This window comes from Saccoglossus kowalevskii, chromosome 21, assembly GCF_978046115.1.
Source record: "Saccoglossus kowalevskii chromosome 21, keSacKowa6.1, whole genome shotgun sequence".
In the NCBI taxonomy this organism is placed as follows: Eukaryota; Metazoa; Hemichordata; class Enteropneusta; family Harrimaniidae; genus Saccoglossus; species Saccoglossus kowalevskii.
This window is the reverse complement of record NC_140661.1, coordinates 12,271,679-12,286,003: the sequence shown is the minus strand read 5'-3', so window position 1 is coordinate 12,286,003 and position 14,325 is coordinate 12,271,679. Positions and strand designations below refer to the sequence as shown.

The window sequence follows — 14,325 nt, the reverse complement described above, 5'->3', positions numbered from 1 at the left end:
GCAGCCCGTCGGCTGAGATAGCTCCGCTGTTAGCAAGGCACATTTCAATTAAAGAACTGAAGATATCATTAGAAAATGAACAAATCTGAGAAAGGCCTACCTGTATATATATATATACCAGTAATAGCAAAGCAATTGAACTTGCGGTTTTAACAAGAAGTCGAAAATATCACTTTTTATCATAAATTACAAAAATATTCACCAAAATTAGGGAATTTAAGATATTATCACAAAATGAACAAATTTGAGAAAGGTCCACATGTAGTACTTATATATGCAATATCAAAGCAATCAGACTTACAGTTTTCAACAAGAAGTTGAAAATATCACTTTTTAACAAAAATGACAAAAATATTCAACAAAATAGGGAATTTGAGATTTTGACATGAAATGAACCAATCTGAGAAAGAACCATCCAAGGTACTTGCATATCAAATTTGAAAACATTATGAGTTGCGGTTTCGAAGAAGAAGTTGAAATTGTAAAGTTGACGACGATCAACGATCAGTAATATGAACAGCTTCACTGTGTCGACTTTGTCGACAGAGGAGCTAATAAAAAGCTACCCATCAGGCCCTACACAGGACATTATGGTTTGCACATGGTGCTCAATATGTGTTAAATGTAATTGAAAACAAAAATACTAAAATTAAAGATTTTTCTAAGTTAAAATGGAGCATTCTATGGTTTCCTTGGGGCCAAAATTACTATCAGACAGGTCACAGTTGAAGACTGTGGCCACATGTGATCCCTGGTCAATCAGAATTTTATGGTTGCCAGAGGATCTGCTTCCCAGGGTAAGGGGGGCACATGACCATGGCATGAGGACACTGCAACCCTGTTTAAAAAAATCCCTGTGCCAGATGGTCATAGCGTGTTATTGTTCACAAACAAGTGTCTACTCGTGAGCCTTTGCGTTTTTAGCGTGTTGTTATCGTCGCTGGGGACTCAATTCACGCGCGTGCTGGTTTGGAGATTTTTAAAAGAAACTCATAATTTTTAAAGAGAGGATGATTGTCATCAATAATTATAGTTAGTGGTATAATGCTAACAATCTAGGACATATTTAGACAGAATATTCAGAAAAATTTAGATATGTGGCAGTTTCAAAAGTTATGCTAGCTTAACGTTTTCACCACGAGTTCCCTCTTTTCATCACAAATTCAAATTCTGTTTATAGTCTGCACTTTCCTTCAGAAGATTGGGACAAAAATAGCCTATTTTTTTTGTGTAAAAACTGAAAAATTACTTAAATTTTATTTGTTAATTTGGCTACAAAATTAGGGTTCATATCCAGAATTATGGAAGAATATCAAAACAATGGCAGAAAAAATTGGGTGAGGAAGTCTGGTGGTGAAAAGGTTTAGCTAGCTTAACTTTTTCACCACGAGTTCCCTCTTTTCATCAAAAATTCACAAAATAGTTCTGCTTATAATCTTTCCTCCAGATGATTGGGACAAAAATAACCAATTTTTGGAGTAAAAACAGAAAATTGAATCAAATTTTGTCTGTTGGCTCCAAAATTAGGGCTTATTTCCAGAAATATTGAAGAATATAAGAAAAAAGTACAGAAATTTGGGTAAGAAAGACTTAACTTATGTTTGATAGACCATACTGTATCTTTTTAAATAGCTCACACAGCATGGGACATCTACTGTACTGTATTAAATTGCTCAATTAGAAACAAAACACCCATAGTAGCAAGTGCAAAACACATATTTAGTTTATTACTAGTAGTCTATAATAGTTAAGTCATATTTTGATACTGTGAGGAATACTTTATTTTCACTGGAATTAATTTTCGCTGAAAAGGCTTTTTGGAACGTTTTGCTTGGAATTTATTTTCACTGATTTTTGATGAGTTTAACGTGAAATATAGGGAAAAAAGTATATTCGCTGGATTTTATTTTCACGAAATCATACCTTCAGCGAAAATAGCGAAAAAAAATTCCGAGCGAAAATAAAGTATTCTACAGTACTTTATTTTCATTTGGAATCAATTTGCGCTATTTTCACTGAAGGATTAGATTGATTCTGTGAAAAATAAAATCCAGCAAATATTCACATTTACCTCTGTTTCATATTTAACTTATCAAAAGCCAGTGAAAATGAATTCTATATATGCACTTGAAAAGTACGGTACTTTGAGCAAAAATTAATTATGACTAAAATAATTTATTTTACAGTATACAGTAATTGTGATTTATGGATTTTAACTGCACTACTTTTGAGGAAGCACTTGTTACATGTATGGAGCAATACAGTTTGCCATTATTGTATACTGGATTTATTAAAATATAACTTGCATGTATTTTGACCACAGACATGCCTCTGTAGTTTACAGTCTATGTCAGTACTGTAAGCAGAACAAACACAGTATCTGAATACATTTGAGAAAACAAAATATATTAAATTTCAATCAGTGACACAAAAGTATTCACATACTAGTGAGTACTGTAATTATCACAAGCCCCAAATTATGTGTCACTGTAAAACTAGATAAAATTTTGAATACCATACTAAAATTGTGGTAGCAACATTTCTGTATTTTAAGATTTTTTTTAAAAATGTCTTTGTTAAATTCTGAAAAAAGCAACACAATTTCCAGCAGACCTTTAACAATTTAAAAAAAAAAATGTAATTGGAAACAGTTAAACCATTTTATATTTTGTGTATGATAAGTTGACATCAGCATCAAGGTTGAACTGCATGCCCTTGAACTAACAGAGATAATAGGATTCCTTCTTTTATTGATATCACAAGACTTACAAGATAATATTTAACAAAACATTAATAATCCTTGAATTCACTATAAATCCCTAAATATACTATAAATGGTCATTTACTTTCAACACTGCAGGTTAAATGATTTGCATTAAAAATAGTGGAGAAAAAAATGTTTTCACTAAATTTTATTTTCGCAGATCAATTTCCCAGCAAATTGCAAGTCAATAAAACTGTATGGAATACTTTTATAAAACACTTGCATTGAGGTTGTAACATGTAGGACACTTTTTGGGTCAATTAATATCTTTTAAAATAAAACCGCATTTCGGACTATGGATTAGAGATCACAAGATAAAGCAGATAGGTACAGAGAATTGAAATCTATGCCATATTGCTCTTTGACCTGATCATGCGACAGAAATAGACATGCTGCTTGTTATTCAATATACAAGAAGCCTGGCCCACAGTTAGTATGCAATTAAGAACAATACTAACAGCAAGGTCAATACCACATACAGAACAAAACATACAGCAAGCTTGGACAAAGCCACTCAAATCAATAATACAGTTTACTTACAAGCGGCAAATACTCTTGCCTAGCACGTTGTTTTGATCGGTGCTTATGTGGACGTGACATGGCGAATGACAATAACAACTACCTCATATGCTGTATTACACTCAGTATTGGAAGACAAATCAAGAAAAATGAGCTGCAGATTCACATAACAATCACTTGGCAGGCTACACTAGGGTCATCGATCGCTGCTTCGATCTATATCGGTGATTAAACTGGGCATTTAGGACGGCTATAGTTCAATATCCATGGCTGACTGTTTGAACTGAGAATAGCTCATAATCAGTCACATGACTTTTTCATGGGTAACCTTTGACCTTTAGTTCACAGCTTGTACTCTCCTTTTACTGCTATTGTCTGCACAATTTCACACATGAGTTATTTGTGTGTTATACTTTGATGCAATAGAAATATTTAAATAAGAGTAGCGACAAAATTAAATTCTGATTCAGAATTTTGTAATTTTGACAAACTAAAGTGGCCTGATATCATGATATTAAATTTAGATTACAGATGGTAACCTCAACTATCAGTTGACACGGCAGGGATAACAAAAAATATTTTCAAACTTTTTTTTTTACAAGTTTGATTTTTGTACTTTGTACTACTACTGTTAACAGTTTATTAAAATATAATGTTAATACTCGATATTTTTGCTATTTGCTGATTTAATGGCATTTGCGAGGAGAAAATTCTACAAAAGGTGCAGTAAAATATTTACTGCTGAAAAATTTCTGGATTTTCACATAGCTGAGAAATTTATGAAAAAATATGTCTTGCAACATTTTAGAGGTTTACAGTATAACAGTCTCATACATGGTTGTCAGTTTCAAATTTACATATATTTGTTACAAATTTTTTCTTTTGCTTTTTTTTGTGGGATTATTTTTGGTATTTTTGCTAAAAAAAAAGGTAAAAATACATTTCAAGCTACATGTATATATACATTTGCGTATACCATGTGTTTGCCATTTTGTTGTTGTAAACTTTGACCTAAAAATGGGGTTTTATTGAAGAGAGTAGGCTGAGGAATAAGACGTTTTGGTGGTTGGCTCCCAGGAAAAATCTAATACTATCATTAAAACAGATGCAAAGTACTAAGTATGAGCATTAAATGATCCAGCTTCATTTGCATAATAAAGAGGGAACCAATACAATGAAACCTTTCAAAGGGAGACAAAACAAAACATTCATTTTCTTGTGAGAACATGAATTTGAGACTCAGGTCACAGATGTACTATGAACTATATACAGGTATATATATATATACACACTCACTAATTTAAACTCAGACATTCCTAACACAAGATTTACATACTGGGGTACACCATCCAAGATTTCTCTGTGTCTCAGGGTTTGTAATGTAAAAATAAAAGCAAATTTCAGTCTTTGTGCATATTGTAAACTACAGTTGTATTCATATGCAGTGTAATTATTACAGGTAACATTACACAAACTGGAAACCAACATGAACATAACATAGAAGAGCCCTGAACAATTACAATGGATGCTTATATACCCTCGTGGGGATTCTGAATTTGAGCGGGGAAACTTAGATACAAATATACAATACTGTGATTGGTCAATACAAATATTGTGGTGTTGCCTCTCACGTTCGCTCATAGCACAGTGTTCAAGGTCGTATCCCGTTTTGTTACATTCAAGCTTAGGCGGTATATACGATGTATATAGCAGTATAATAATATAACACGATACACAATATCAGTAATAATAGTAAACAATAATTCTATCCATATCTATTTCCGACAACTGTGTTGATTGTGCTATAGGTACATGTAAGTAATTGTAAATCATCATAGCCCTCTAGAGGGACTGTGGTTATAGTAATCACCACAGTGGTCGGCATTCTATGAACATTCCTACAAGATTTTTTTTTTTTTTTTTTTTAGATAACAGCTTTATTACAACCGTGTAGAAAATTTTACATTTCTAATTTGGTGTTTAAAATGTAATAAAGTTAATAATGAATAACTAAAAATGTAAGTAGGTGAAAGTTGAGTAAATAAAAAGTTAAATAAGTGTGACTGAGTGTATTCTTTTGTTTGTTCATTTACTGTTACTCAAGTACACATAGAGGGCTATAATAGTATCTTTATCTTTTGATTGTAAGATATGTTTAAATTGTTTTTCTTTATCCAAATTCAGGAAATTTGCATTTACACTGTTGATAGTGTGAAACAAGATGTTGACCAAAACTGTGGTATTTACTGAGAGTTAAAAAATGGCTAACTGCAGTCAGTGACCTGTTGGGGGGGGGGGGGGGGGGGTCGATCAGGCTGTTAACATCCTAGTTGCCATTCTTTAGCAAAGTAATATTGTGCATTTAGAGAGTTTTAGGTGGTTTTTCTGCAGTCACATGTCTAGTTGTACATTGTCATGGCATACACATGTTCGTAACTTCTTTTGTGTAGATGCACCTGATACTTGTCTGTATCATTGTGAGATACATGTTGCTTTCAACCACAAACCACATGCCTAGCTCATTCAGTAAAGGGACTATGTATTCCCAACACTCGTAGATCTGTAAATCGTTGGTAAGAATTCATGGTGATGTTGCTCAAAGAAATGTATTATTTAAAGATATTGAGGGGAAAGTTGGATCATGTTGGATCTGTACTAGTAAATAAAAACAGAGAAACTACTTAGTAAACTGTTTGGAACAAAAAAACCTACTTTCCTAGCAATGTTATTCAGTTATCAGTACAATGTATGTAGCTGATTAATTATTATGCATTAATTATTGGTTTTTAATTTTGCTATTCTAATATCTGCTAAATTAAATCCATGTGAACATGTAAAATAACAATAGAACTCATTGTTTTCTCTGCCAAGTCTGTTTGTGAAATTAAACACCCACACTACCAGCTTTCAAGTTGTGTACAGTTAAAGGCCCAATTCACTTGCCCCAGGCAAGTGTGAATTGGAGGTGTGGCTATGCTAATGAGTGTTGTTAATCACTTGCATAGCCTATGATGCATCCTGTTTCAGCGGTCTAACGTCACATGACTTTGATTGACAGTAGTTAATTATTCAAGATTAGTAGCATGTCCCTTTCCCCGGTTCATGTTTTTGACTTTTATCCGTCAAAATCTCAGCTCGAACACTATTTATTGTCATAAATACTACACACAGTCACTGCTGTGATATTCATAGTCAAATGCATCCACTTTGGCACAACATAATCGACCTGTAAGTTCGAGAAAACGCATTTTTACCGGTGCTTGGCTGGAGCTATTTACTACAGCGTGGCAAGCAAGGAAATAATCCCTATTGTTTAGGAGCGAATTTATAATATACCTGGACCTTTAACTGCATATGAATAAACACTATCTGCATAAACACTAAAATGTGTAAACGCTGGTGACAGAAGACGATGAGCAAAAGCTGTCTATTACTGAAGGTTAGCAGACTGTTGGAACAACGCACCTGGAAAACGTGTGTTACTATCTGAGTCACTGTCCGAATAAATAAGTCATGGACGTTTAAGTTTGGACCACGACAGAACCAGAACTTGAACTGGACGACTATGATACACAGTTTATGTTGATGTTGAAAGTTCCCCCACAGAAGTGTGCATTGGCAAATATGCCATGCAACTGCGGTACTCCACTGACGGGATGACTTTCGTCGACAGCGGTTGTCGCTGAGCTGCACGCTACAACTTCGTGTGTAATGTTGCTTGCTGGTTGTGGATTGACTGAGTCTTGATTACCGGTTAAAATGTTGCTCTTTTGGCGTTGGTATTTTTTATTTGGAACTGAGTAACGCCGCAACGTCGCCAGCAGAAACCTGGTATCTCGATGCTGATGGTTGCGGCTGCATAGTAATCGCTGATTTTACTGCTGGTGGATCTTCTGAGAGCCCTTCAAGGTTTATAAAACTCAGTTTCCAGGTGGTCAACATACATTAAGTTCTCCCAATCGTAGTATTCCATGTGATGTACACCTGACATGCCAAAAATGTTGTTGAACGATTTGAACTGGATAAAAATAGCAGACGAAAATGTGTTTACAAAATAAAAATAGCTCGGTAGTAATGGAAATACCATGTTTATTTGCATATAGACCGTGAAAATACCGAAAACATTATTGCATGGGTGATATGCAAATTAGTATTAGTCAAAATAAGTGACTGCCCAAAGGTAATATTACTGTTGTTCAAATTTCATTTCACTCTGCAAGTATATTCATGTACCCCAAAAGAAAAATATCGTACTTCTTAATAATAATAATATTGTTTATTTCTGCTATGTTTCGAAAAACGGTACTACATGTACTTTGTTTGCTCTCAGACCTCATTTGCATATGAGGTGTAGAAATACCGATTTCGATTTCAGGGACGAATCAAAATAAACTGCAGTACATATGTAATAATACAGAGTATGTATGACATGGTAGGAGTGTGTACAAATCTTTTGCTGAGCAAGCAGTCTTTGGGCTGGTGTGGCTTGTTAACTGTTGTACGGTATATATCTGGTAGTGTCACTTATGTGTGGGCTTTGAATACAAACCCAAAGTTCAGCATGATCTCAGACTAGTAATACAACAGACTCGCAACGCCTATTGTTTAAGGTGTTAATCGGCTTAATTGTATATGCTATGTGTGCCACGCTCTGTAGCATTGGCATAGACACCGTCGAAGTTTACCGAGCACTGGATATTCTGCACACTTCGCGCTTCTTCGGAAATTGCGTATTTCTTCGTAAAACGGATCCGGATATTTTTAAAATCAAAGAAAGCTTAGAAAGAACTCCCGTGTGCTGAGAGTATTGAAGACACATTAAAAATTAATTCAAAATTACTTGTACATGAGATATTGATGGAAAAGCTGAAAACTAATTATGTAAATGAGGTAACTAATATGAACAGAACAGAACAAAAAAATGATTAATTATTATGCTAATTAGAGAATTAATATTAATTAAAATTAATCAGGCCTGTCCATTGTCCTAGAGCATTTATGTACCAAATTTTATTCAAATGTAATGATCAGTAATTGAGATATCAGTGTTAATTAATTATGTTAATTACCCCTCGGGAGGTGATTAATAAGCATAAATATTTACCAAAAACTAATTGGGTTTCTGCATAGTTCTCTTTAAAAGTTTCATTAAAATCCAATTTGTGGTTCTTTATATATCAGTGGAACATTATGCAAATTAGGTAATTAATATCCAATTAAAACTAATCAGGTGTCTGCATAATCCTAGAAGATCTATGTAGCAAGTCTCATTGAAATATGATGATTACTACTTGATATATCAAAAGCTGAAAATTAATTAATTATGCAAATTAGGTAATTAATATGTACTCATATCACCCTAAAAACTATCAGGTCTGTGCATTGTTCTATGACATCTATGTACTAAATGTCACTGAAATGTGATAATTACTACTTGAAATATCAAAAACTAAAAATTAATTAATTATGCAAATTAGCTAATTAATATATACTGATATTACCCTAAAAACTATCAGGTCTGTGCAGTGTTCTATGACATCTATGTAGCAAGTCTCATTGAAATATGATGATTACTACTTGATATATCAAAATCTGAAAATTAATTAATTATGCAAATTAGCTAATTAATATATACTGATATTACCCTAAAAACTATCAGGTCTGTGCAGTGTCCTATGATATCTATGTACCAAATTTCATTGAAATGTGATTACTACTTGAAATATCAAAAGCTGAAAATGAATTAATTATGCAAATTAGGTAATTAATATGTACTCATATTACTCGAAAAAACTATCAGGTCTGTGCAGTGTCCTATGACATCTATGTACCAAGTGTCATTGAAATGTGATGATTACTAGAAATATCAAAAGCTAAAAATTAATTAATTATGCAAATTAGCTAATTAATATATACTGATATTACCCTAAAAACTATCAGGTCTGTGCAGTGTCCTATGACATCTATGTTGCAAGTCTCATTGAAATATGATGATTACTACTTGATATATCAAAAGCTGAAAATTAATTAATTATGCAAATTAGGTAATTAATATGTACTCATATTACCCGAAAAAACTATCAGGTCTGTGCAGTGCCCTACGACATCTATGTACCAAGTGTCATTGAAATGTGATGATTAGTACTTGAAATATCAAAAGCTGAAAATTAATTAATTATGCACTGATATTACCCTAAAAACTATCAGGTCTGTGCAGTGTTGTGTCCTATAACATCTATGTACCAAATTTCATTGAAATGTGATTACTACTTGAAATATCAAAAGCTGAAAATTAATTAATTATGCTAATTAGGTAATTAATATGTACTCGTATTACCCTAAAAACTATCAGGTCTGTGCAGTGTCCTATTACATCTATGTACCAAGTTTTATTGAAATGTGATGATTAGTACTTGAGATATCAGTGGAAAAGCGGAAAATTGATTAATCATAATGCAAATTAGGTAATTAATATTGCACAGATTTTTACCCAAAACTAATCAAGTCTGCGCATTAATTTTGAGCATCTGTGTGCCAAGTTTCATCACAATCCAATGAGTGGTTCTTTAGATATCAGTGGAACAGTCATGGAACAGCTAAAAATTAGCTAATTATCATGCAAATTAGATAATTAATATGCATGGATTTTTACCAAAACCTAATCAAATCTGCGCATTAGCCCAGAGCATCTATGCACCAAGTTTCATCAAAAACTGATGTATGGTTCTTGAGATATCAGTGGAACAGACGGACACACATACACACCCACCCACCCATACACACACACACACACACACATACAGATGCACTAACTGCAAAGACTCCTTTTTTGTGCTTCGCACACAGGAGTCAAAAATGAGAGATGCGTTCTGGACATTTTGACCTTTGCAGCTGTGTAAGAATTTTAAGAATCGACCAAGAATCAGGGGAGTTACAAGTAACTGAATGTCTTAGTGTTTACCTCAAATAGTTTTTGAATATATATATAATGAGCAATTTGAAACGATATTTCTCGCTGTTGCGGATTTTGCGGAAGTTTTCCAATATTTTTTCGGAGAGAGCATATCGCTGCGTTTTGAACGATCATACTTCTTTGTGTGTTACCCGTTTTGTTTTCGTGTTCCGGGATGCCGAAACATGAGAAAGCTAGTGTCATGTACATGATATCTCTCAACGTATCAGCGTGATCTGGTAACGGTAAAAACTGGAGGTGTGTTATTTTTGTGGCGTTCGACTTCATAGTACGCGATCTACGCATTGTTCAGTGACTGTTTCAATTTTCTATTGTGTGTCAGTATTGTTGTTATTTCGAGTTTCACTGATTTTGTTTGACTTCTGTCATAGTTTTGTATAAAAATAGCCCAGTACTGTGGAATACTTTATTTTCGCTGGATTTAATTTTCGCTGAAAAGGCTTTTTGGGCGTTTTGCTTGGAATTTATTTTCACTGATTTTTGATGAGTTTAATGTGAAATATAGGAAAAAAAGTATATTCGCTGGATTTTATTTTCACGGAATCATCCCTTCAGCGAAAATAGCGAAAATAAATTCCAAGCGAAAATAAAGTATTCTACAGTATATTTCTTTTTATTCTTAATTTCAGGAAATGAAAAACACGAGATCGATCAGGGGTTGCAAAGTTCTACAGAGAAATTGTCATTATCTTCGTCAAAATGTTCTCCTAAAATAGCTTCCCACTCGTAATTATCGTCCTCAGATTCGCCAAATTTTTCTGTAAATGCTATTTTTCAAAGTTCACTGACAACTCCTGTCGTCTATGTCACTTCCTGTCTTTATGTCTCGCGATGCATCGCGATAGTTGATTGTAATATGAATAGATCTCGCGTTATTTTGTGAAATATAATGAAAATGTTGTTGCTCAGCAACGTTTACTCGGTACGATAAGAACTGATAACCTAAACAAACGTGGCACGCATTACTTCAAAAGAAAACGCTGCGTTGCGAGTCTGTTGCATTACTAGTCTGAGGCATAATCAATGAGGTTTGGTTGACAATGAGGTTTGCAATTGACATCACTGTGATGATGCATTGCCTGTGGAATACGGTAAAAGGGGCCGAAGCATGCGCTTTGCGTACAAAATATGCTAATGACCTTTAACAAGATTATGACATAACTCATGAATATTATTTGAAAATGCAATTATTAAAGAAAGCATTTATTTTGAAATGCCAGAATCACGTATATTCGGTCTTGACCCCACTCTGTCTGTTGTGTTAATTTGAAGACTGTACATGCTTTCTATCATACTAGACTGTCAACCAAAATTAACAACTGTTTCTGGCCTTTACACTCAAGTCTGAATGAGCGTAGGCAAGCTTCAGTAGGTTTTGATTGTATACAGCGCCACCAGTGGCTATTCCTGTCTCCATGCATCTAGGTATATTGTTAAGTCCTCTAGTGTTATTCTTTCAAAAACCTAGAATGAGAATCAAAATCTTTGGGGGAGGAGACCTTAAGCTTTTCATTACCAGTTCCCTCTTTTCATCACATCACCCCGCTTATAGTCTGCAATTTCCTTCAGAAGATAGCTAAATTTTTTGAATAAAAACTGAAAATTTACTCAAATTTTGTCTGTTGGCTCTGAAATGAGGGTTCATTTCCAGAAATAATGAAGAATTTAAGAAAAAAGTACAGAATAATTTGGGTGAGAAAGTCTGATGCTTGAGTTGCGCCCTCCGGGGTGCGACAAACCCAACACATGCCTGACAGAATGATATAGTTTTTCAATTCCCCAGATGATTTTTTGTCCGTACCAATCAAATTGCAGGAACATCAGATAGTGACAGCCATAAAAGGGTAACCATTCATGGCAGAGTTTATTCCCGCTCATCTTGTTGAAAACAGTCTGTGATTTGTGCTTTGTGTTACCCTGACCACCAAAATGAATATTCATTGAAACTCATTGCCAGAAGGCATGAACTTTGCGAATTTGCAGTATTGATCTTGCCGATGAGACATACACTAATCTGACTTCTGATGCTGTTCGGCTGGCAAAGGTGCCACTCACTCCTACATGTCAAACTACATACAATGTAACTGTGGTCAAGCAAAACCATACCTTACATACTTCTCTCCTTGATTACCATATTTGTATTTAGCATGCATCCAGAGTATAATTGAAAACAGCAATGCATAGCAGGATTTTTTAGGTGCCCAAGATACATACACTACAGAGCAGAAACCATGATTTGATTTGCATAACTCAAACACTGAATTTGGTTCATACTCCAATTTGAAGTTAAAAGCTTTTAATAAAATACATTAAAGGACAGAAAACTGTGATCTTTAATGTTTTATAAGTATACATTTTTATAAATTAAAATGAAGGACCGTTGAGTGGAAACCCCGGAAAACACTAAACCAGTTGAAAAACACTAAACCTATTGAAAAAGACTAAACATGTTGAAAAAGACTAAACCTGTTGAAAAAACACTAAACCCTTCGTAAAGGGCGAATTATGGATATACCATGATCGTTCAGTTGAGTATTTATGAAAAGAAAGCTAAAGAAAAATCCCTTTATGATCGAGGCCAGGGCCGCAGCTGATTTGGCAGCAGGACGCCCTCTATGTTAGATACTAGTATATCGCGCCCCAAACCAAACATTTTATTTTATTTATTTATATATTTACAAATTATGAACACAGCAATTGGCATATTTTTAGATTTGAAATTCCTAAAACTACATCATGTCAAATTCACCCTTTACCTCGGGTTTAGTGTTTTTATTGTCAGGTTTAGTGTTTTTCGACAGGTTTAGTGTTTTTCGACAGGTTTAGTGTTTTCCAGGGTTTCCACTCAACGTGAAGGACGGTTGACATATCCAGAAATGGTATTGTGACATCATCATAAGTTCTAGCTAATATTAATAAGAAAGCAGAATTGAGTTTTTTTTTGTGTCAATAGTACAACTTTAAAATAAACAGTTATGTCATGACATGACAGAGTCCCTGTTAATAAAACTGAAATGAGCCAGCTATTTTGAATCAGAACTTGAAACAAATGACATGATGTATAATGTAGTTGTAAAGTTTTAAAGTTCATTGTATGTACTTAGATTGGCAATAGCTATCTACGTGCATGTACATTTGTATAACCAAGATCTGGCACCAAAATGGCAGAAATGCTTGATTTTGATGCATTTTAGCATAAAAATTACCACCATTCAAACATTTTGAATTAGATTATATGAAACTAATGGACATGCATATGCATCCCAAGATGTATGATGTATGTGTGCAGTATAAATATGATCAGCCAAGACATGTCCGAGATAGAAGTAGGCATGCACGGACGGATGCACAGAAGTCAATCTGTAAGTCAATCTGTAATTTTCAGACTGTGTCCAAACAGGGACTGATAAGCATGTATGCATGCTAAAAACACACCAGTACCACCAACCTACTTATCCCTAAAACAATGTGCAGTTCAACCACTTTATAGCGTGTGGCCAATACTTTATTTATTGATGGAACTATGAATATCAATCATATTTTTGACAGTAGGTTTGGAATGATAATTTTTTTATCATATCTATTAATTGATATAAAATCAATAAATATTAAAGTTTTGTTGTTTAGAGTCGTATTTGATTTTTTGAAAATAAATATGCCCTATTAACACTGAAGTCGAAGGTCTTGGAACATTTATTGAGCGCATTATTCGATAATTAAATAGTCATGCGGCTAACTTACCCGTATTAGTGCATCTACTGTGTAGGTGTGAAGGTTTAGTTTTGACGAGAGTTCTGTTAAGTGATTGAATTCAACTTACCACGACATTGATCATTTTTCTTGGGGCAAAACAAAAGAAGCTGTCTCACTCACTCGCAGCGAACTTCTACTTCCTTGTCAAGTCGTTGCACAGTGAAGTAACAGGCCAAGTCTTCCTCCACTAATTCAACTTCCCGCACGTCTCTTCATTTGTAAACATCCCCATCGTGCAAACTAAAATACACATAGAATACTTCCTATTAAATGACAGTGGTCAACATAATAAACCTAATCACCTGATTTTCAGAAA

At 34.1% G+C, this 14,325-nt stretch overlaps 1 protein-coding gene across 2 annotated transcripts in view; it reads right to left on the bottom strand.

The window, feature by feature from the left end:
• LOC102809269 (stAR-related lipid transfer protein 3-like) overlaps positions 1-14,304 on the bottom strand; it is a 28,521-nt gene extending 14,217 nt beyond the window's left edge. Inside the window, exon 1 of one of the 2 annotated variants that reach the window (XM_085495336.1) lies at positions 14,077-14,304. In XM_085495336.1, coding sequence (XP_085351462.1) covers positions 14,077-14,091 — 15 coding nt within the window. In that variant the 5' untranslated portion in view covers positions 14,092-14,304. Of the gene's footprint in view, positions 1-3,304; positions 3,524-14,076 lie in introns of those variants that run through there. The other variant, XM_006819363.3, reaches the window with a different exon arrangement.
• Between the last annotated feature and the right edge of the window lie 21 nt (positions 14,305-14,325).